At 32.7% G+C, this 21,764-nt stretch overlaps 2 protein-coding genes across 4 annotated transcripts; one reads left to right on the plus strand and one right to left on the minus strand.

Annotated features, from left to right (window-relative positions):
• The first annotated feature begins 791 nt into the window (after positions 1-791).
• LOC112726890 (COMPASS-like H3K4 histone methylase component WDR5B) lies at positions 792-4,874 on the plus strand. 3 transcript variants are annotated; one of them, XM_072208857.1, is made up of 4 exons: positions 792-1,461; positions 2,289-2,531; positions 3,688-3,995; positions 4,420-4,874. In XM_072208857.1, the coding sequence occupies exons 1-3, from the start codon at positions 1,039-1,041 to the stop codon at positions 3,979-3,981; spliced, it is 960 nt and encodes a 319-aa protein (XP_072064958.1). In that variant the 5' UTR covers positions 792-1,038; the 3' UTR covers positions 3,982-3,995; positions 4,420-4,874. The 3 variants fall into 3 exon arrangements, with proteins under 3 accessions (XP_072064958.1, XP_025632209.1, XP_025632208.1); XM_025776424.3 differs by having other exon boundaries at positions 4,472-4,874; XM_025776423.3 differs by having other exon boundaries at positions 4,508-4,874.
• Positions 4,875-6,607: 1,733 nt separating this feature from the next.
• Positions 6,608-8,257, minus strand: LOC112726891 (uncharacterized). Its single transcript, XM_025776425.3, has one exon. It carries the CDS (start codon positions 7,911-7,913, stop codon positions 6,921-6,923), a length of 993 nt encoding a protein of 330 aa, XP_025632210.1. The 5' UTR covers positions 7,914-8,257; the 3' UTR covers positions 6,608-6,920.
• Between the last annotated feature and the right edge of the window lie 13,507 nt (positions 8,258-21,764).

A 21,764-nucleotide genomic window follows, 5' to 3' on the forward strand; every position in this document is an offset into this window, starting at 1 on the left:
AATATCCCCATCAGATTCGCAATACTAAGTCAATAGAATAAATGCATATAGCATAACAACTTTATAAAAAGAAGAAATCCTCGAAAAAAAAATACACTGTTCACTCTAAATAATATTATACTCATTATTTATTCTTACTAACTTAAATGTTAAAGTACTTTTACAAGTATTTGCGATCACCGTTCCTCTTAAAGCCGACGTATGCCTCATCCTATTCAGACGAGAAGAGTTTAACCTTGAAACGGACAAGCTATACCTCCTTCAAGGCTTTTCACGCAGGAACATCTTCTTTGGCTCCATGATCATAGTCAGCGTTAACAACAGTGGTAGTTTTGGTCATTGATAATGAAAATAATGATATTAACGATAGCAATGTGATGAAAATAATAGTAGAGATAAAAAGTATAACATAAAAATTTTAGATTATTTTTTTAACTGAGTCAATTAAAATTTAAAATTTTAATATTTTTGTTAAATAAAATTTATTTTTTATAAATATAAATTTATTTTTTTAATTTTTTGTGAATAATTTTATTAGTATTTTAAATATTTGTAAATAGAAATAGCTCAAATGACATAAATTTCTCATACTCAATTAAGAGGTTACGGGTTCGAGTCTTCTATCTTTCCAAATTTTAAGGCCAATGAGTAATAGTTCAAATGGCATAGACTCCTCATACTCAACTAAGAGGTTGCGCGTTTGAGTCTCCTATCTTTCCAAATTTTGTTGCCAATGAGTAATAGTTCAAATGGCATAGTCTCTCCATACTCAATTAAGAGGTTGCGGGTTCGAGTTTCTTATCTTTGGTAAAAAAACAGAAATAATTGTTTTTTATTTTATAATATTTTAAAACAAATTTTGTCGTTAAAAAAACTGATAGATATTTTCATGGACGTCTCTTAGGATGGGATTTTGAGTGTGTAGTGTTTTTACTATTGACTATTGAGAGAGAAAAAGAAAAGCACCGACCAAAGCGAAAGTGAAAAACAGATAAATTAGCGCGAAATATCGCGAGGGAGTTTCATTTGTGTCCCGAAATGGCAGCAACGAGCACGACCACGAGCGGTAGCGGCAGCCAGCCTTACCGTCCGTACAGGCACCTCAAAACCCTAACCGCCCACGAACGCGCCGTGTCGTGCGTCAAGTTCTCCAACGACGGATCCCGTTTGGCCTCCGCCTCCCTCGACAAAACCCTAATTATATGGTCCGCCGAAACCCTCTCCCTCCTCCACCGCCTCACCGACCACTCCGAAGGCATCTCCGACCTTGCCTGGTCCTCGGACTCTCGTTACATCTGCTCCGCCTCCGACGACCGCACCGTCCGCATATGGGACGGCACCTCTGGCGAGTGCGTCAAGACCCTCCGCGGCCACTCCCACGCCGTCTTCTGCGTTAACTTCAATGACCAGACCAACCTCATCGTCTCCGGATCCTTCGATGAGACCATTAGGGTTTGGGAGGTATGCTGGTTTTTCAATTTCATCACGTTCTGATCATGTCTATTATTCAGTTAGTTTGTTAGATTCTGGCACAAGGAGTAAAATTCCATCAAATTAATCTCTTGATCGGCTATAAAATTTCATTACGTTAATTGTGTGGGTCAGTTCAGTTAGTTAGTTAGTTAGTTAGGTAGCTTGTTGGTTGGTTGGTTGGAGTTTGTTGAATATGGAGTGAGTAGTAGATCGTTAAACCGAGTTTGCATCATTGAGAAAATTTCGATAGTGAGAAAGTGAAGTGCATAACACCCTTGCTGGCACTTTCTCAGTTTAGGAAACGTTTCTCATTTAAGAAGATTGAATTCCTGCCAAATTAGTCCCAAAGTTGGTAATGCTGTTTCGGTCTTTGTTGTCACAATGCAGCATGGATAGCAGCTCAATAATAATATTGGTGCTATCGTTGTGGTTGTTCACACTATCTCCACATCAGTTGGGTTAGTATTTGCCAACTTCAGAGATCTTAGGAGAGGTTTCAAGATTTCCGAAGTCAAACTTGATGTGGAGATTAATTTGAGAGTTTACGAGTCACTTAACGTTGGTTGATTTTTTCTTAAAGTTAGACCTAGAAAAACAATTGATTATAGTCATATACGTAATGCAATCATTTACAAATTGCAACTATGAGCTATAGGTTATTGACGGGACTAAATTTAGATAGATATATTTTATTCCCTGGTGAAAAATGAGTTATGTATATAAACCATTTCTTTGATATGATTGAATTAATGAAATCATTATTCTCTCGCCTTTTCTACCTCTGAAGTCTGAATTATTCTTAGCTTGATTGATAGGTGAAGACGGGGAAGTGTATCCATGTCATGAAAGGCCATACCATGCCAGTTACTTCAGCACACTTCAATCGTGATGGTTCGCTCATTGTGTCTGGAAGCCACGATGGTTCTTGTAAGATTTGGGAGTCGGCCTCCGGGACGTTGCTCATGACACTTATTGATGATAAGGTCCCTGCTGTTTCATTTGCGAGATTCTCTCCCAATGGCAAGTTTGTGCTTGTTGCCACTCTGAATGATACCCTTGTAAGTTTTGCTTTGTTTTATTTATCCTTCCATCTCATTTATTTTACTTTTGGAGTCTATGGAAACAGGTGAAACTAATAAAGAAGATAAGAGGGACATGATTTTTCTTGGGAATCATTTGATTCTAAATTTTGTATACAAGCTAATCCAAACATTAATTAGTGCTCGAGTTTGATGCAGTGACAAGGGAATTGATGGTATAATGATTAAATTGGTTTGGAAAGACGGTAATCCAGTTATCAACCATAAGTAGTTCGTTGCAGTTGAAGGATGATGTAAACATGTCGCCACTCAAGCTGCAAATACCAAACTAAAATTAAGCATTATTTTGAAGGAAAAGTTAGCTAATCTTCCTAATTATCACATGTACTTAGATCAATCATCGGGGAAATAAGTTTTAAATCTATAGTGGCAAGCGTTAATTATCTATCATCTTTAATTGCAGTGGAAATGAATTGTGACCTTAGACAAACTTTACCTATAATGTTAGAGCTTCAAATCCTATAGTTTCCATCTTTGAGATAAGTTTTGCGTAGGCACCAGCCCTATTAATTCAATTGTTAAACTATGAAAGTTGTTTCATGTTTTCTTTTATGTAATGGCTACAGATTTCTATTTCCAGGGTTTTGGAATCTAAGTTCATTTACCACTTTGATTTGTATATTAATTAGTAAAACTGTTATATTATTCCAGCATATCTTCAAGCACTACATTTACTTGGTCTGGCCCTAATGCCAGTTGTTGCAATTTTGGTGAGGAAAATAATTCCTTGGCGGTTAGTTTTTTCGAGTTTGTTCTAAGAATGTTAATCTTGTGTACATAGATTCCTAAGGTTAAGATACACATGTTTAGAAAACTTGCGGGCTATGGTTCTTGAAATCAAGTGAATTGACGTACCAAAATCTTGTAATATTGCTGGTTGTCCCCTGTTGAACTTTTTGCTCTTAAATTAATCTATTAACGTTGCAAGTATTGGGATAGATAAGTTTGTCACTAATCCTGCGCTATCATTCGTGGACGAGGTTTTGTTTTACATGGTTTCTGAGGTTTCAGGTTTATGAGAGTTACTTCCAATTCTGATATGTGTCCATAATCTAATAGAATATTAGTTTAGTATATCCATTGATAACTTGCCAATTAAATTCTCCTGTTGCAGAAGCTATGGAATTACTCGCAGGGGAGGCATGTAAAAATTTATACAGGTCATGTGAATAGAGAATACTGTATAACATTCACATTTTCTGTTACACAAGGGAGGAGATATATTGTTGGAGGATCAGAAGATTGCTGTGTTTATTTGTGGGATGTTCAGCAGAAAAATATGGTTCAGAAACTCGAAGGCCACACAGATACTGTAATATCTGTTTCCTGTCATCCAACAGAGAATAAAATTGCTTCTGCCGGCTTAGATAATGATAGAACCGTGAGGATATGGGTTCAGGATGCCTGAATAATAGCTAAACCGTATGTAGATTCCCCCCTCTCCAATTATGCTCTTTTACATACAGTTTTGTTCAAGACATCAACTGCAACCATGCTAATTGTTTTAAATTTATAGTCTCTGTTTTTGAATTTTCGCATGCATATGCATGTCTGCTTTCAGTATTCTGTGGCCTTGTTTCCTTGATAAACACCTCTTCGATATTTATCTGCTGGCTCTGTTGCTAGCTGCTATCAGTTGAATATTTTCTTTGTGAAGATTTGAGACAAATTGATGATGAGCATTTTCTCTGCCTGCCACTCTGCCTAATTGATATTGAATGAACAATCTCAAACTCAGTCAGATATTTTAATCAGGGTGAAAGAATTAGAGTCCTGCATTCTGTGTCATTGTCTTGTTTATTTTCTTATACTTGGTATTTTGTTGCTTCATGTATTCTCATCATAGATGCTGAACTAATCAAACATTCAATTTTTCATTCTCTGGTGATAATGAGAAGTGGCTGGCATTTCAACCATTCAAATCCTGCCTGCAGGTTGTACAAATTTGGATCTTGATTGTGAGACACCGATGGGGCTTTGCATTGTATTAATCAATGAAAGGTGCATTTCATGTAACTTGCAAATCCTTAAAGCAAGGGGGAAAAAGCTCAAAATTATTAGAAGGCCTGTATTCAACCAATCTTTTTAGTATTTTTATCGTTGCACTATTGAAAATGAAGCTGCTCCACACGATTCCTGTGGTGCCGAATTGTTTGTTTTTTGCTTTATGAACGGTGGCATTTTGCAATTTGCATGATAATTGGAACAATGTTCCATAAAAAAGAGAGTGAACGTTAGAATCTTATGACATGAATATATAGAAAAGTTTAAAGGACTCAACATCGTTTTGGGTTCCAATAATGCTTCTTTGATTAGGTACAGCGGTATGCTAACATACTACGTTGGAATTACCCGACAATGTGAGAAATAATGGCCTTTCTACAATCCATTATTTGAATGTAATGCCACGTTAGCATCTCTTGCTTGTTCAGTTGGACAAGATTTCTTAACAAAACCATGTGTTTGGTATTGTAATGTCACTCAGTCCAGTGATTGAAAATTTCCCTTTGTCTTGGAAGGAAAATGGTTGTAATGTCGTTGTTGTTATGGAGGATGACCTACATCACCTTCCCTAATTCAGCTATAGCTACTGTCAGTGTATATGTATATACTTATATTTTTTTTTTCTGGTTGTCTACGGTATTTCTTAATCTGATAGACTAAGAGTTAATTCGGTAAATTTTATTTAAGGGTCTTCTAGTCAATACAATGGGTTGTTATATGTACAAGATGAGATTTAAACTCTTAATATTGTTTAAGCATATGGATAAACTGACCATTCGATCAACTTGGTTAGATAATTTGGTTTTGGTATTATATATGATTAGCTGAGCAAAATTAAGTAAAATTGTTTTAATGAAGCAATCTTATAATTGAGCATTATTTGAATATTACTTCCGCTGCATACTTGCATGTTACTAAAGTGATTAAAAATAGAATATAGAATAGACTTTCGTAGCAAATATACAATATCTACGCTAATTTCAAGCTATTGCGCCGAAATTTTATGAAGTTTGCATAAAATAAATGGCAAAGATCTCTCTTGGAGCATGCATGATGCATCTATGATGAAATAATTTCCCTTGCGTCCGCAATCTACATTGATTAGAATAGTGTTGACAATTGCCACTTTGATCTATAGAGATACATTGAACAAAACATTTATATTATAAGAACTAAGATTAAGTTATCTAGCAATAGCTGATCCCAGTAAGAATATGAATAAATCACACAAACTGGTTCAAGTAAACTCATTAGATAATATATATATATATATATATATATATTTTCATACGTTGTTGACATGTTTGTGTGTCCCATAATTTAGGTAGCATACTCTGCATGTTTCATGTTATTCTCCACCTAAGATTAAAAAAAGCTTTATCCTTTCAGTTTCACCAAAATTAATTAGTGCTGAACCCGAGACATTGTTCATTAATTTCTCTTATTTCTTTTATTCATTTATATATTATGGTTGCTTAATTTTCTTAGAAAACTTTGCTTAAAGTGAAATAACAAAAATTTTATATATCCATAAAAAAATCAGCAATCAAATTAGTTATTTTATATTTGTATATAAATATATAAATTTAATTTTAATATACTGTCAGTTTAAAGTAGTTTTACACGTATATTTAATTATGTAATGTCACATCAGTAAAAATAATTACCTTTCACGACCTTGTGAATGGTCATCCAAAAGAACGAATGTGATTGCATGAACTGTGTAAAACGTTTTACACTACTAGTGCATTAAAATTAAACTCATATATATTATTTAATTTATTTTAATATATATTTTATATTTTAATATATTCTATACTGATGGTTAAGTGTATATACATACACATTTACGTAGCATGGTCGGTGAAATAGCTGCCAAACCACACAAGTCAATTAAGCATTTCTCCTTGGATTCAGGGTATCTGAAATTAATCTTTAAAAAAGTCAAATGCATTGATTTTGATCAGGATTTTGCCTACTGGCTAATGTTTGATTTTAACTTCTACAAATAAAATACAAGTCCATCAACATTGCTAAATAGTTAAATATTATTATGGTTTTCACCCTTTTTTTTTTGTTTTTTTTTTTTTGGGGGGGGGGGGTCTAGATGAAGATTACAATCACAATGAAGATTGAAGAGACTAAGAAAAGCCAAACCAGTAGAAACTAGAAAGCAAATTATATATATCCAAGATGAGAATTAAAAAATAAATAAAAATAAAATAAAATTTCCAGTTTCATGTACTTTTTTTTGTCACATCACTGTTGAAAATGTATTTATCAAAATCAGTTCAACACTCAAAAAAAAAAAAAAAAAAACAAAAAAAGTAACAGCTCTATTGATTACTCATTCTTCCAAGCATACAAAATGAGAGAGAATCCAAGACCTTGCAACTGTGAATCCTTAAACTGTTGACAATAAGCCCAAGTTAATGCATCTTCATGATGATGATGATGATGATGATGACAGTGATGATCTTCAGAAGAAGAAACAGATTGAGATTGAGTTTGGAACATGAACACAGCATTCCCCATAGAATTCCCAAAGAGCCAATTATGCACATCCCAGAACACTTCCACTGGAACCCCATCAACCAAAATTGTATGATTCCCTCTGAATTTCCATTTCAACCTCTTCACCTGAATCACAATCTTGCTATCAATTCTTATCACAAGACAAGGATCACTACTAATACTATTATTACTGTTGGTATTAAATGTGTCACATTCAATTGTCACATTGTGCAATGGACCCTTGTCACAAAATTGAGCCTTTGCTCCATAACATTTCTTACCAAAAACATGTTCCCTCTTTGCAATAAAAATTGCACCAGAAGATTGATGAAGATTGTAGGAAATTTCATCATCACCATTATTATGATGATCAAATAGTTTCTTGCATGCATCCTTTTTGAGATCACCAAGGAGCAACACCATGACATGGTTGAACATGATTGCTAGGTAGTACCCTTCTAATGGTTCAGGGCCAGAACCAAATTTTGCAGAGCTCAAATCCCAAAAGATGTCAACTTTATTGGATTTGACATCAAAATTCTTGGACCCTTTTCTCCTTGAGAACAGCCATGGCTTTATGTCAAACTTGCAGAGGCAATGGTTGCTGAAAAGATCATCAATTCCCACACTCAAGCCTTGTCCCATTAGGGTTTTTGTCCATGTCACTGTGATGAAGCAAATTGAAGAACTTTCTTGCAGCTTGCATTGGTAGACACATGTCACATTTTGTGCTGATCTTGTTGTTGTTGTTGAACCTAAAGAAGATGATGAATCAGCAACTTGAACACCATTCTCACCGAAACAAGAAGGAAATTCCCTCATTATGCAGCAGCAAGAAGAAATTAAAAACTATATATGAACTCAAGATTGAAGACTTCTTTAATTTCCTATGGTTTTGGCTAACTAATAATAATTAAGCAGAAAAAGGATAATAGTAATAACAATATATAGCTATATAAACAAAAGGGTATGTTTCTTATGTTGATTTTGTGTGAACACAAGGAACTATAGCTAAAATGGTTCAAGATCAAATCCAAAAGACTTCACTTTTGACATGGGTTTTTAAGAGAGAGAATGTGTATGGTGGCTTTAGATGTCAAATTATGTGCTGTGACCAAGTGAGTAATGACCAAATTCCAAATATGAGAGATTAGAATATGGCAGGTGAACATGAAAAGGGAGAGGTTGCTTTAAGCACGTGGGGTACCATAAAGGTTAGAATTTGAATTGCCCCATACTATTGATATTCATCATTAAAATCAAGCAAATGGCAACTGGCAATTGGATAATGTTGCTACTCATAATCATGTTTGTTTTTTATTATAATTATTATTATTATTTGCTAAAAAAAATAGGTGAATTTGGTTAAAATAAATAAATAAATTATATTTTGAACATAAAATATTTATTAAATAATAATAATATATAAATAATATAAAAATATATAACAAATTAAACATGTTATAAGTATAATTATAAATATAATAATAAAATAATAATATTATAGTACATTGTGCACTTTGGATTAGATTTGATCAGTTATGAAAAGTAGATTCGAAATCTGATCTGATCCAATGGTTTATAAAAAATAAAATCCAATCAAATTCAAATTAGTGCAATTTTAAGTTTCAATTTGAATTAGATTGAATGAACGATTTAATTTAAATCGATTTAGATTTAAACATCTTACTAATAACAAGTCTTCACAAGTCACAACATACAGTAACGATGACTCAAATTTATGAGATTTTTGCTAAAATATGTTCTGAATTTTTGCTATATTTATCAACTCCTTTTTATATAATAATATTTATTTGATGAAAATAAATATTGTTACTTTTATTTTAATAATATCATTCTTTTTCTACAAATTTATACATACAATGTAAAAAATGATGTGTAGAATGAGAATTGATATTATCATTTCTCTTATTTGATAGTTAAGAAAGATTAAGTACATTACAAATCAGTCATTAAATTAGTTTTTTATTTAAAATATATGTTAAAATAATAAAAAATATATTAAAAATGAGTTAAATAATATATAATGATTAATTTAATGACTAATTTTTTATATGTACATGATATTTTTGAAAATAAATATATTTTTAATATTTTTATCTACGCACAATGTGTTTATATTTAGTATTTTATTTTCTTATCTTTAACCAGAATCTTTTATTTTTAAAATTTTTTTAGGTGAATTCTATGATATCTATAGTATGGTGTTTAACTTTTACCTAATTTATTTGTTATGATAAATTTTAAATATTTAATAATAATTTATTTTTATATTTTTAAAATTAAATATTAATTTTTAATCGTTTTAAAAAGTTAGACAAACATTTATAGGCACCATAACATCCACTTTTTTTTTTTTATTATGATTTTTGTATCTTTTGGCTTTCAGTAATGACAGCCTTTGTAAAATCCACATAACCCATCAACACTTATTACCATTATTCTCTTTTCAGAAGGCTTTCTCCTCCTGCCCTCAGTACTCCTTTTCCTTTTCATTCTTTTTTTTTTTTTAAAAAAGAAAAAAGAAAATTAAAGAAGAATCATTTTCTGTTCTATAATTATGTCTTCTGCTAAAGAGGAGACAAGATTGCAATACTGTACCCAGCACAATTGTTAGAAAATCATGAACAAGTAAGTGTAATATTCAAGTTTTAAAATGTTAATTAATAATTATTACTCTATTTGGTGATTATAGATATCTTTCATTATCAAATGCTAATATTATAAATAATTGCTTTGAATTAACATCATGAAGGTATTAATTACCCAGGCTTATACATGTTTAATCAAATTAAAGCGTTAATTAAGCACTAACTTTATGCTTTCATAGTCAATATTGGGTGATGTGTGACCTTTGCCATAATTAGTGGTAATAACTTTGATCAAGAAAAACCAATTATTATAGCTTATAACTCACACAGCTTTTATGATTCATTTTCCAATCTGAAGAATCATGGTTGCTTCAACAAGAAATCACTATTATATAATATATATGTTCATTCCATGATTATCTTGGTGCATCCATTATCATCTCTATTAATCTTCTTATTATGTATTTTTATTGATCCATATATATGTTATAATTTGGACTAATATACACTGGAAGAATGACTCCTATAGAACCGTTACCTTTTTTTAAAGTTGATTACATGACAAAATATTATATGTTGCTTAAACCGAATTATGATATAATAATTCCGTATATAATTGAAATGGAAAAATTATCCGGCCAATAACTATATTCACATGAACAAAGAAGAAAAAATTGGAATGAATCCAATGCTTTTCTAAACTTTTAACATTATATATATACATGGTGATGTTGATTTGAGCGTCGAAACGTCTGATATAGATATACGAAAATATTAGAAAGACAAAAAAAAATTATTGTCTATATACAAATCATTTTTTGAGATAAGTAGTTTATACAAGTCATTTATATTTATGCGCACACGTTCTTCTTCTCTTTCATTATCGTTGTCACTAATACCACCATCTCCTCCTCCTCTTTCTCCTTCTTTTTTCATTGGAATTTCTTCTCCTCTATCATCAGTTATCTCATTGTTGAAGATAGTGAATAACTCAAGTTCAGATTATCAATTGAACCAAAAAGAAATTGATTATTGTTTTGAATCCAATCAAGTGGCTGAGGTGTAGTTCAATTCTAGTTAATCTTTTCTTTAGTAGTTTATGATTCTGTAGGTGAATAATGTTTCATCGTTGATGGTTTGAATTGAATGTAATGTAAAAGTTCTGCACTAAAGAAAATATTTTTCTGTATTTGCAGCAAATTTGAGTGTAACACGAAGATATTTGGGTGTAACACGAAGATATTTGAGTGTATTGTTTAAGAATTTTTGGTGTATGTGTGCTGATAAGTTCTGCATAATTTAAAACTCTTCTCCCTTGTGAGAACCTAATTTTCAGTAAACAGGCTTTTCTAGCTATTTTAAAATTTATTTTGCAAAATTCCGAATCACGGCCCAATAAGAAATAGTAAGGCCCAATGGTAAAAAGAATAAATTTAAAGAAAAAATGAAAAATTAAATAGAAAAAGACCATTAATAAGGTTAAAATTGACTTTATGAGGGTAATTAATCCCCCTAAGTCAATTTTGACTAATAAATAATAAATATTAGTTTATCATTGCTTTATTTTTCTCACTAGAGACTTTTTGAGCCGAAAATCCACTTTTAGTGACGGTTTTGCATTTTGCGTCGAGAAAAAACTCTTGTAACCGAAAACTTTGAAATCAGTGGTAAAAATAATTTCTACCTAGGTAATTGTGTCTCAAGAATAATATTAGTCATCCATTCATGATTTATTTCTTTAAGAATAAATCTTAGCCATTAATTATTTTACCACACGGTAAAATTTACTCCAAAACGAATTTCTGACTAGTATTCTGCAAACGACTCCTAGAGACCCCAAATCTTCTTACTTGCCATCCAAGTAACTTGTCTCTCCTTCTCAGCCTCTAGACCGAGACTATCTCAGTCTTTCACCCCTCTCTGTTGTGTTTTTAACCTCGAATAACTAACTGCGGATAACGGTGGATAAGCTCGACACGCAAGCGCTGACCAAGCTTCCTCATTTTCATGCCCCTTCTTCATTAAATTCTAACCTTGACCACAAAAATTTCAGCCTCTTTACCATCATAAATTTAGCAAGACTTTGATTTTTTTATTTTAGGAAGCATTGGCCACAAAATTCACAAAACACTTTACACATTTTTATATTCTTTTGATCGAATTCTTGAGAGAGAAAGAGAGAAAATTCTTGCACTTGTTTTCTGCGCTCCAGCCCCTATTTCAACTCTTCTTCCATTATTATTCATGTGTTCTTCAAGTACTCAATCCATACAAACACAAACTCTTGCCCGTTTTCTCTAATTCTTGCGTTTTATACCGAAATTTTAGCTAGGTAAACTCTTGTTCTTTCTCCTTTTCTTTTTTTGTTTAAAAATAGTAGCCATGATAAATTATTACTCTTCTCCATGTATAAAAAACTCCTCTTGAAGCACCCATGGAGCACGCTTAAGGAGCTAGAGAGATTCGAGCTCAAAGTGGTTGAATTTTGACGTTTTTGCGACACTTTCGGCAAAAAATAAAACAGCACCATCACCAGCTGTGTTTCTGTCCTTGTGTGTATATTTTCTAGTATGTGAAAGGTTTAATAACTGAATGACATAAGAGGTAAGGGTTAGGATTAGTTAGAATATGTTTGTGCTTCTTTTCGGTGTTTATATGAGCCACTTTATGGTAATTTTGTACATAATTTTTAATTCTGAAAATTCAGTGATGCTTCTCTATTTTTGAACTGTTATTTAAGTGGTATATGAAGCTTATTTGCCTCTAAAAAAATGTATGGGACATTCGAAAATTAATAGAGCACTTAGGGTTTAAGTTTCAAGCCTTAAAAGTGGATAAAAATAAAAAACTGCACCCCTGAAAATTCAGCCACTAAATGATCATAAAAGTCACGTAGATAAAGGTTAAAGAGAGGTTAGAAAACTGATTTTAATCCCATGAAACAAAGGTGTAAAAGTAAAAAGGGTGTTATGGTCATTTTTGGATAAAAAGAGGGTTAAAGATGTAATTTAATTGAAAGAAAAATAAAATTCTGAACTTAGTATCATCAAGGATAAATTAGTAATTATATAAACTAATTGGGTCAAAATTATAATTACAATAAAGTTTTGGGCCTAAATAAAAGCTTTAGTAAAAATTAGAAGTAAAACAGTGAAAAGCGATAAGTAGAATAAGTAAATAAATTAATAAAGGGTAAAATAATCTTTTAGGTCTCTAAAGGTAGAATTGACATTAACTAAAAGTATTATGGATAATTTGATCATAGAAAATATTAGGATTAATCCGGTAACATTTTGACGGTAAATCAGGTTAAACGATAAATCAGGTTAAACGGTAAAATTAGAGTACTTAGGGGCATATTAATAATTTTAGGCATAAAGTCAAAATTAAAAATTATTAATTAACTTAACCAAGGGTAAGAAGATTTTTTAGGGGAAAAATATATAAGGATAAAATAGTGAAGTGATAACACTAGTGGTGAAAGCGTCACTAAAAGCCTAAAGAAAACTAGAAAAACGAAGTTATGTATAAAAAGGGCAAAATTTAAAATGTACAAAAATACCAAAGACAAAATGGTAAAATATATGACAAGGCTGAGATATTTTAAGAAAGGACTGGGCACAAATTTTATTTAAAAAGAAGGACAGAGAAGTCCCTTAGAGACAAATTTATTGAGATGTGCTGCGAAAAAAGAAATGTAAACCCTAAGGTGCTTGAAGTTGTTTGGAGGCGGGTATTACCCACTGAATGTTAAAACTCTGTTTTTCCTTTGTGCGTATATTATGGCGTCAAACTTTACAACGATTGTCTGTTGTCACAGACTGGTGGTATTTTTAACCACATCGACATGTATGCACGAACGGACGCAATCGGAAAACCATATCTGGGACTAGTTCCTAGGTAAAGACGGGTTGTGGGTAGTCAACCAACGCATGAGCTCATAGCCTGCATAGGAACAGGCATGCATCATACTTGGTTGCTGCATTTATCTGTGATTGTGATTTATCTCTACTTCCTGTACTTTGTGTTTATTTACTATTTTGCTATATACTTGTGCTTGTACTTGTTTGTGTGACTTACCGACCTAATTGCGCAAAGTCTTAGACTTAGGATGCGGAACCCCTTAGGATTCCTTTGTAGTACCCTATTGGGAACCATAGGTTTTCACCCCTTCCCCGTTCTGCAGATGCAAACCGGTGAGATATTCTTTGAGTCTCCAGCCTTGAGACTAGTGAGCAGCAATAGCATTACCGAAAGGTCAGAGCGACTTCTTTTACTTCCACACAGCACTTATGTGTTTCTTTAGCTACCAGGGATCGATGACCAATAGTAGTTATAATAGTAGCAGTAGTGGTAGTAGTCTTTGTCCTCACTCTGTATAGACTTTTAGAGGGTTAGGTGCTTTTGTAAATACCTATATAAACAAGTTAGAACAGGTCCCAGACTAGAGTGACTCTTGTGAGTCGAGGCCTATTAGTTTAAATATGGAGTCTGTAAATATTTTTATGAATAAGCAATGACGTAACCCCGTGTGAATTATGATGTACTAAATGAGCTTTCGCGCATATATGTATGATATTACTATGTTTTCTGTATTTTCTATGCTTCATGTATATATTATCTATTTAACTATTACCTATTTCGTTATATCTATATATCTAACATGCGATCTCGACTAGCGCTACAGGCTCATATGTATATATTTAATATAAGGTCTAAAGTCTCTAGGAAAAGCCATGTAGTAGCGCTTGGCGGCTAGCATTGGTCATGACGTGCTAGAACTTGGGTCATTACATCCCTCCTCCTCATCTTCTGCTGCTTCTTCTTCTTCCTTTTCATGATCATCATCATCTTCTTTTTTTTTTCTTATTCATCTTTGTTTTTCTTATTTTATCTTCTCAAGTTTCTTCTTGTTTTACTCTTTTAACAAGAATAAAAACAAAAAAATAAACAAAAAAAAGAAGAAACACATAATGCTGCAGAATTACTTGGAAGAGGATAAACTTACATTCATTCAACTAAAAAAAAAAAAGAAATAAGAAAAAAAAGAAGAAAAAATGCAGTATTAGAGAAAATATTTTTCTGTATTTGCAACAAATTTAGGTATAACACGAAGATATTTGGGTGTAACACGAAGATATTTGAGTGTATTATTTAAGAATTCTCGGTGTATGTGTGCTGATAAGTTCTGCATAATTCAAACTCTTCCTCTTCCTCTTCCTCATCTTCTGCTGCTTCTTCTTTTTTTCATCATCATCACCATCTTCTTTTTCTTTTTTCTCATTCATCTTTTCTTTTTTATTTTATCTTCTCAAGTTTCTTCTTATTTTACTCTTTTAACAAGAATAAAAACAAAAAAAATCAAATAAAGAAGAAGAAGAAGAAACACATAATGCTGCAAAATTACTTGGAAGAAGATGAACTTACATTCATTCAACTAAAAAAAAAGAAAGAAATAAGGAAAAAAAAGAAGAAGAAAAATGCAACATTAGAAGAAATATTTTTCTATATTTGCAGCAAATTTGAATGTAACACGAAGATATTTGGGTATAATATGAAGATATTTGAGTGTATTTTTTAAGAATTTTCGGTGTAAGTGTGCTGATAAGTTCTGCATAGTTCAAAACTCTTCCTCTTCCTCTTCCTCCTCCTCATCTTCTGCTGTTTCTTCTTCTTCATCTTCTTATTTCATATTCTTATAATTCTTCTTGCGAAGAAAAAATTAAATGAAGAAAAAAATACATAATGTTGCAAAATCAATAGAAAGAGGATGAGGAAAAAAAATGCAGCAACAACAACAGTAATAAAAAAACGACAATGAAGATGAAACATACGAAAAAAAAGAATGAGAAACGCAAAGAAGAAGGAGAAGAAGAAGGAAGAGAAGGAGAAGGATGAACGCGGGATACAAAGAAGAATAACATGATTTCACGCGCACGTTATGTAAATGACTTGTATAACTTGTATGCCAAAAAGACTTATATATATAACAGTACTAAAAAAAATAGGCAGAACTTCTCTTATTTAGCATTGATTAATTATTCAACAATTAATGAATACTAAATAAAATAAATTCTAATTGATTTTGGCTCAATTTTGTTTGTTATTAAATATTTTCGTACTCGTTGTATTGGAAAAATTTGAGGGGTTACAAGGTCGCTAAGAAATTAGAACCAAACGCGCTCGATTAAACTTAGATAAATTAGAATACAATTCTTATCCGGATTTAATTTTCATATTTTTCGATTACTTAATAATTTAAAAGTATATTGAATGGAAATTGGAATGCATGAATTATCCTTGAATTGAGGTAAATCTTCCCAACCTAAAATTTACACTAAATAATAATAATAATAATAATAATAATAATAATAATAATAATAATAATAATAATAATAGAGGAATATAGGAGTCTAAAAGAATTACTTAACTTTTTTAATCAGGTCCCCTTAATTTAAACTTTTTAAATCTAGTCTCTACATTGAAATCGTTTCTGTTATCAAATTCTTTGTGGCTTAGTGCAAATTGTTTTCACAAACTTTTGAATAAATAAAATAAATTGTTATTTGACGAAATAAAAATAGAAAAGAATCTATTAAGTTATATAAGTGTCTAAAATCTTTTGCCATATTAATTAAGATTTCACTAAAAATCTTATTACATAAATCTTATTTAATACGAAACCAGATTAAAAAATAGAAAGCTAATTGAAAATTGAGTACAAGTGTACAGCTATAATAATTTTTTAAGTATAATAAGAATTAAACCGAAGTTTTCATATTAGATAATCCACTTCTAAAAGGAACTACTTGTAAAGTGTTTTTTCAAATTTCAGGCCGTTTTGACTTTTGACCATGATGTTCATAATTACTCCCATGACAAAATGGAAAACATCTTTTGTCAAAACCAAACTAAGGATTAGGTGCCCCAACTTTTGGGACAACTAGATTATGGACGCACCAACTACTTCAAACCTTGATCATGCCACTCTTTTGGTATTTGTCGTCGAGTACAATGATTAATTTCTTAGTATTACTTATAAGCTTATCGATTGACGAGACATTTAATGTGAAATTAAAATAAATAAGTGAAAAAAATTAATTAATTAATATTAGTTAAATTATTTTTTAATCCATTTTTTTAGAGAAAATTTAGGATTAGAATTTAAGATTTAAAATTTAAAATTTATAAAGATTGGTTAAAAAAAATTACTCCCTAATTGAACAATCAATTTTTTATTTAATTGATTTGGAGAATAAACTCTTTTTCTCAACCGCGTTCTATTTTTTTCTTCTTTTTTTTTCTTTTGGCTTTCTAAGATCAAATTAAAGTGGAGGAAAAAAGGTTGTGTGTGTTCTGACAGTCATTCTTCAGGTGCTATCTGTATTGATTGTTTTGTTTCAGAAAAGTATTTGGGAAAATAATTGGTCCCATTTTAGAACCTTGCAATTTGCGTGAAGGAAAAATGTGATACTTAAAAGTGTTGATGCCAAACACTAAAGAGCCAAGAACTGTTTGTGTGGTTCATGTTTTTCAATTGTGTTTCTCCTTTTTTTTTTTTTTTTCCTTTTTCATTGTCCCTTGGCTCTCATTTATAAATGGATAACTATTAAATTGAAAAAAAGAAATTGTTTAAAGGACTTTATGACTATACAAAGTAAGCGAAGAAATTAAAATTGTTGTGGTCCCATATATATATATGGTGATTGAAGGAGACATTACCGGAATATTTTTTTTTTGTGCTATATGATATGGCATATTGAGGAATAATTATGTGTCAATTAAATTCTTGGTAAATTCAACATAACTAGTAGGATAACAAATAATAAGTGCACATAGACGCGGTTAAGGGGGAAAAGGGTTAGAAAGAAGAAAAAATTAAGTGCATATAAAATTTAATATATCTCTTCTAATCATATTCACATGAAAATTTTAATGTGAATTTTTCATTCATAAAATAATTCTGACTACAGTATTGCAATTATAAGTATTAGTGTATTAATATGTATTAATGTGTCTATAAATTCATCTTTTTATCTTTATATAATATTGTTAAGAATTTTTATTCTATTCTCTCTGATTTTCAGCTAATTCTCTCTATTTCATAATACAATATCGTATCAAATGGTGTTTTCATTGAACACCATGCCAGCAGTGATCACCACTTGCCATAGTGGTTTGGATTCAATTCACATTCCTTTGTTCAATGGTCATAATGGTTATTGGTGGATCCTTTGTACTTGAAAGCGGTGGAATGCCAAAAGAACATCGGAAGCTTAGCGTTTTTGGAAGGTCGCCGAGAGACTAATCGAACGCGATCAAACGTGGTTTCGACTCTGGCAGCAGTGGAATCCGGTGACAGATTGGCCAAGCTTCGAGATAGCATTCTTGCATCGTTATTACCAAATAGATTTTCAGCTAGTTTTACTAGAAATTGCAGAAAATAACATTTTAGATCGGAAAATTGAGTTAGAAGAAGGAATATCCAAATTCAGATATCAACCACAGCTAGAATCATTAATAGACAATCCAAATCCAAAAATTCAAGCCAAGTCAGAGTCAGAATTTTACCTAATCAACAAACATTCCACAAATTTACAAGATAAAATTCAACACTTACAGATCTATAATTCCATAAATCAAATTCAGATAATGCAGAATTAAGGAATGCAACAACAAAAATTTCAGAATTAGCAATGAATCTATAATACATAGAAGTGATTTGGCCGAGAAAGAAGAATCAGATTTTAATTTTAAATTTTAACCACAACAACGACCACAAAAATCAACAGAAATTGCAGATCAAGCAGAATTTTAAATCTCAAATCCAGAAATTCAATCAAAATTTCAAGGTCTAGTTCTAGTATCATCAATCAAAATTCAAGGCAGGACAACACAAACAATTCAACAAGTAGTAGATTTAGAAGCATATAAGAAACTATTTCCCGTGACCGCGATTGACAGTGATGATGTTGATGGATGAACAGTGGATGACACCACTCTGGTCAATGGTGACGAGAAATTTACGGCTAGAAGCAATGTCGTGGTCGGTACTGTCGTGATTGAGAAGGTGGAGGACGCAAGACAAGAACCAAAAGCGGAGAGGGTGACGCGACCACCACCAAAGCCACCGCATCTCAACTCGCACATAGGGGTTTTAGTCGGCGCTAACGACGCTTCAAAGCTGAACAGAGAAAGTAGCGCTGAGGAGGAAGAAGCAACATATCTGACTGTAGGTAGCGATGTCGAGGGCGGTGCCTCCGCGAAGGGAGAGCAGATGCTCACAAATCCCCAAGTTGACAATGCAGCGATGGTGAAATACAAAGCGACAACGGTGAAAGGCAGTATTCTGTGCCATTGTGCTTCCTCGGTCGTGGCTAAGACATCACCACTCACAGCCGCTATCTTTTCATACGATCATGGCGGAGGACAAAATAGCAACGGCTTGCAGTGGCGAGCGGAGGTTTCATCAAGAAGCGGAGATAACGCCACATTAGACAATGTAGAAGGAAGATGGAAAAGGGGCGAGAGCTGGACATCGATCCCGAGTGCGCCAGAGGGAACCAAACGCGGGGCAGGTCGCGCGGTTTCTCTAGGCAAGCCTGCGGCGGCAGGCAGCGTGCGAGTTAGAGCTGTGGCGGCTAGTTTCTCCCTACTCTTCACCAGCATCTGGGAGGGGATGGTATTGCTCCCTCCTCACAGGTTAGGCCTCCAATATGGATGCTCAGCCTAAATTCAAATTCCGAGAGTGGGTCAACTGTTGGGTCATCTTTCACAGAATATTATTTTGATCAGTTAATGGACTTTGTTTTTTTTTTTCTTAAAATAATGAGATCTTGGTGGTACATTTTTTATTTTGAACAGTAGCATAGAAAATATTATTTTAAGACTAATTGTTTCTTTTATTAACTGTAGTTCACATTTACAATTTTAATTAGTTTTTATATTTTTCTGCAACCTTGAGGACAAAGTTGTTTTGAATGGGAGAATAATATTAAGATTAGTATTGGGCCTATAGTCCAATTAGAGAAGTATGCTATAAATAGAAATATGATGTAATAGTATAAACATGCATGACATAATTGAAAACTCTAATTCTCATCTTGACCTTAATTCTAGGAATTTCTATTATTTTTTTTAATGAAAAATGGGGCTTAGGGACCCAAAAAAGAACCAAATAAAAATAAAACACAAACCGAGAGGATTACACAAAATCTCTCATCCTAAAGGATCCATCATAATCATATAGCATAGGAAGATAAATCTCAGGCAGGGGAGAATAAAAAATATGCAAGCCTGTATTAAGCTCTTGTCCCTTCTTGGAAAGAATATTGACACAAAAATTCACTTCACGCAGAGCATGATTCTATTGTAGAGTGCTAATTCTTCTCTCAAGAATGTTGATATCTTGAAGAAGAGCTGAGCATAGGTGGGAGCTAGCGCATTAATCTTTGATAAGATTTAGCGCCATTTGAGAGTCCGACTCCACAATGATATGATCCATCCCATTTGTAGCTGTAATTTGGAGACCCTTAATAATAGCCCATAGTTCCGCATGCATGATGGAACAACTACCCAAATTGCAAGAGAAACTCTTCGAGAACCTTCTCAGATGGTCTCTAAATATACCCTCACAAGCAGCATTGTTATGGGCAAAAAAAGATCCATCTACATTTAATTTAAGGACATTTTCAGAAGGAGGATGCCATTTAATTAGCTCGAGTGAAGTTGGATTCAAATCTTTTGGAGTCACACGCCTCTTAACCAAATTCATACTTTCATGGATCTTACCTCGATAGAGGCAACTGCAGAATTAGGCATGGTTGTTACTCCCTCAAAAATGAATTTATTTCGGAAGTACCAAAGAGAGGAGATTTCCATTCTGAACACAGATGCCCAATCAATATTCTTTGATAAGTTAAGGATGAGCTATTCTCGGGTAGACAAGGTAAAGAAGTGACCTTCATGAAGGGGAGGGTTCAAAAGTCTCCAGACCAATCTCGCGAAAGGATAATCTCTTGGAGCATGGAGAATGGTTTTCTCTTTATCATGACACTTCGAGCAACAAGGATTATCCGTCATGTATTTCTTATGTCAATTAACATTTGTGAGGATAGCTTCATTTGCAACGAGTCAAAGAAAAGTTTGAATACGTTCTGGACCCTTCCAATTTCAAACTAGTCAGAAAATATGATCAACGGTAGTAGGATCATCATCATCAAGAGAGTTATGGGCTGACTTCAAGTTGAAGCTCCCATCTGACGTGCAAGCCCAAGAGATCCGGTCTTCCTCTTTCCACGGTGATGGAGGCATCATCGCTCTGATTTGATTAATCATCACATTAGGTAGCAAATCTTTAAGCTTTTGTATATCCCATTGACCTGAAACAGACAAGAAATCATTTAGGGACCAATAATAATAAGAAGAGTTAATCACCTACATGGCATATTGATCTAAACGTCCTATCTTTGGCACCCAAAAATTAATTTGGGAACCATTTTCGATACGCCAAATAGTATTACACTCTACATCTTCCAAGTTGAGCAAACTCCTTTCCATAAATTTGAATCATTTGCTCTTCTTTTGATATCTGGGAGATTATCATTTCCTCAACGATATTTGGACCTCAAAACTTTAGTCCAAAGATTGTCTTTTTTCTCCACTAGCCTCCATCCAACCTTCATCATGAAAGGATGGTTAAGGTCCTTCGCATGCCAGATACCTAGAATCCCCTTGCTTTTGGCTTTGACACTTTCCTCCAACTTAAGAGATGCACCTTTTTAGTGTCCTCGATCTCTCTCCAAAAAAAATTCTTACAATTAGAGTCAATCAAGTTACAAATAGATATTGGTAAAAGAGCAATTTGCATAATGTAGCTAGGTAAAGAAGTAAGAGTAGATTTCATCAAAGTTAATTTTCCTGCTGGTGAAAGAATGTTGGCCTTCCAATTATTCAGTCTGTTTTACATTTTGATCATGATATCATTATAGGTGTTCTTGGTCACTCTAGAGTGGATCATTGGAACCTCCAAATATTTTTCGAGATTATTAGTGATAGAAAA

Source organism: Arachis hypogaea, chromosome 12, assembly GCF_003086295.3.
Source record: "Arachis hypogaea cultivar Tifrunner chromosome 12, arahy.Tifrunner.gnm2.J5K5, whole genome shotgun sequence".
NCBI classification, from domain to species: Eukaryota; Viridiplantae; Streptophyta; class Magnoliopsida; order Fabales; family Fabaceae; genus Arachis; species Arachis hypogaea.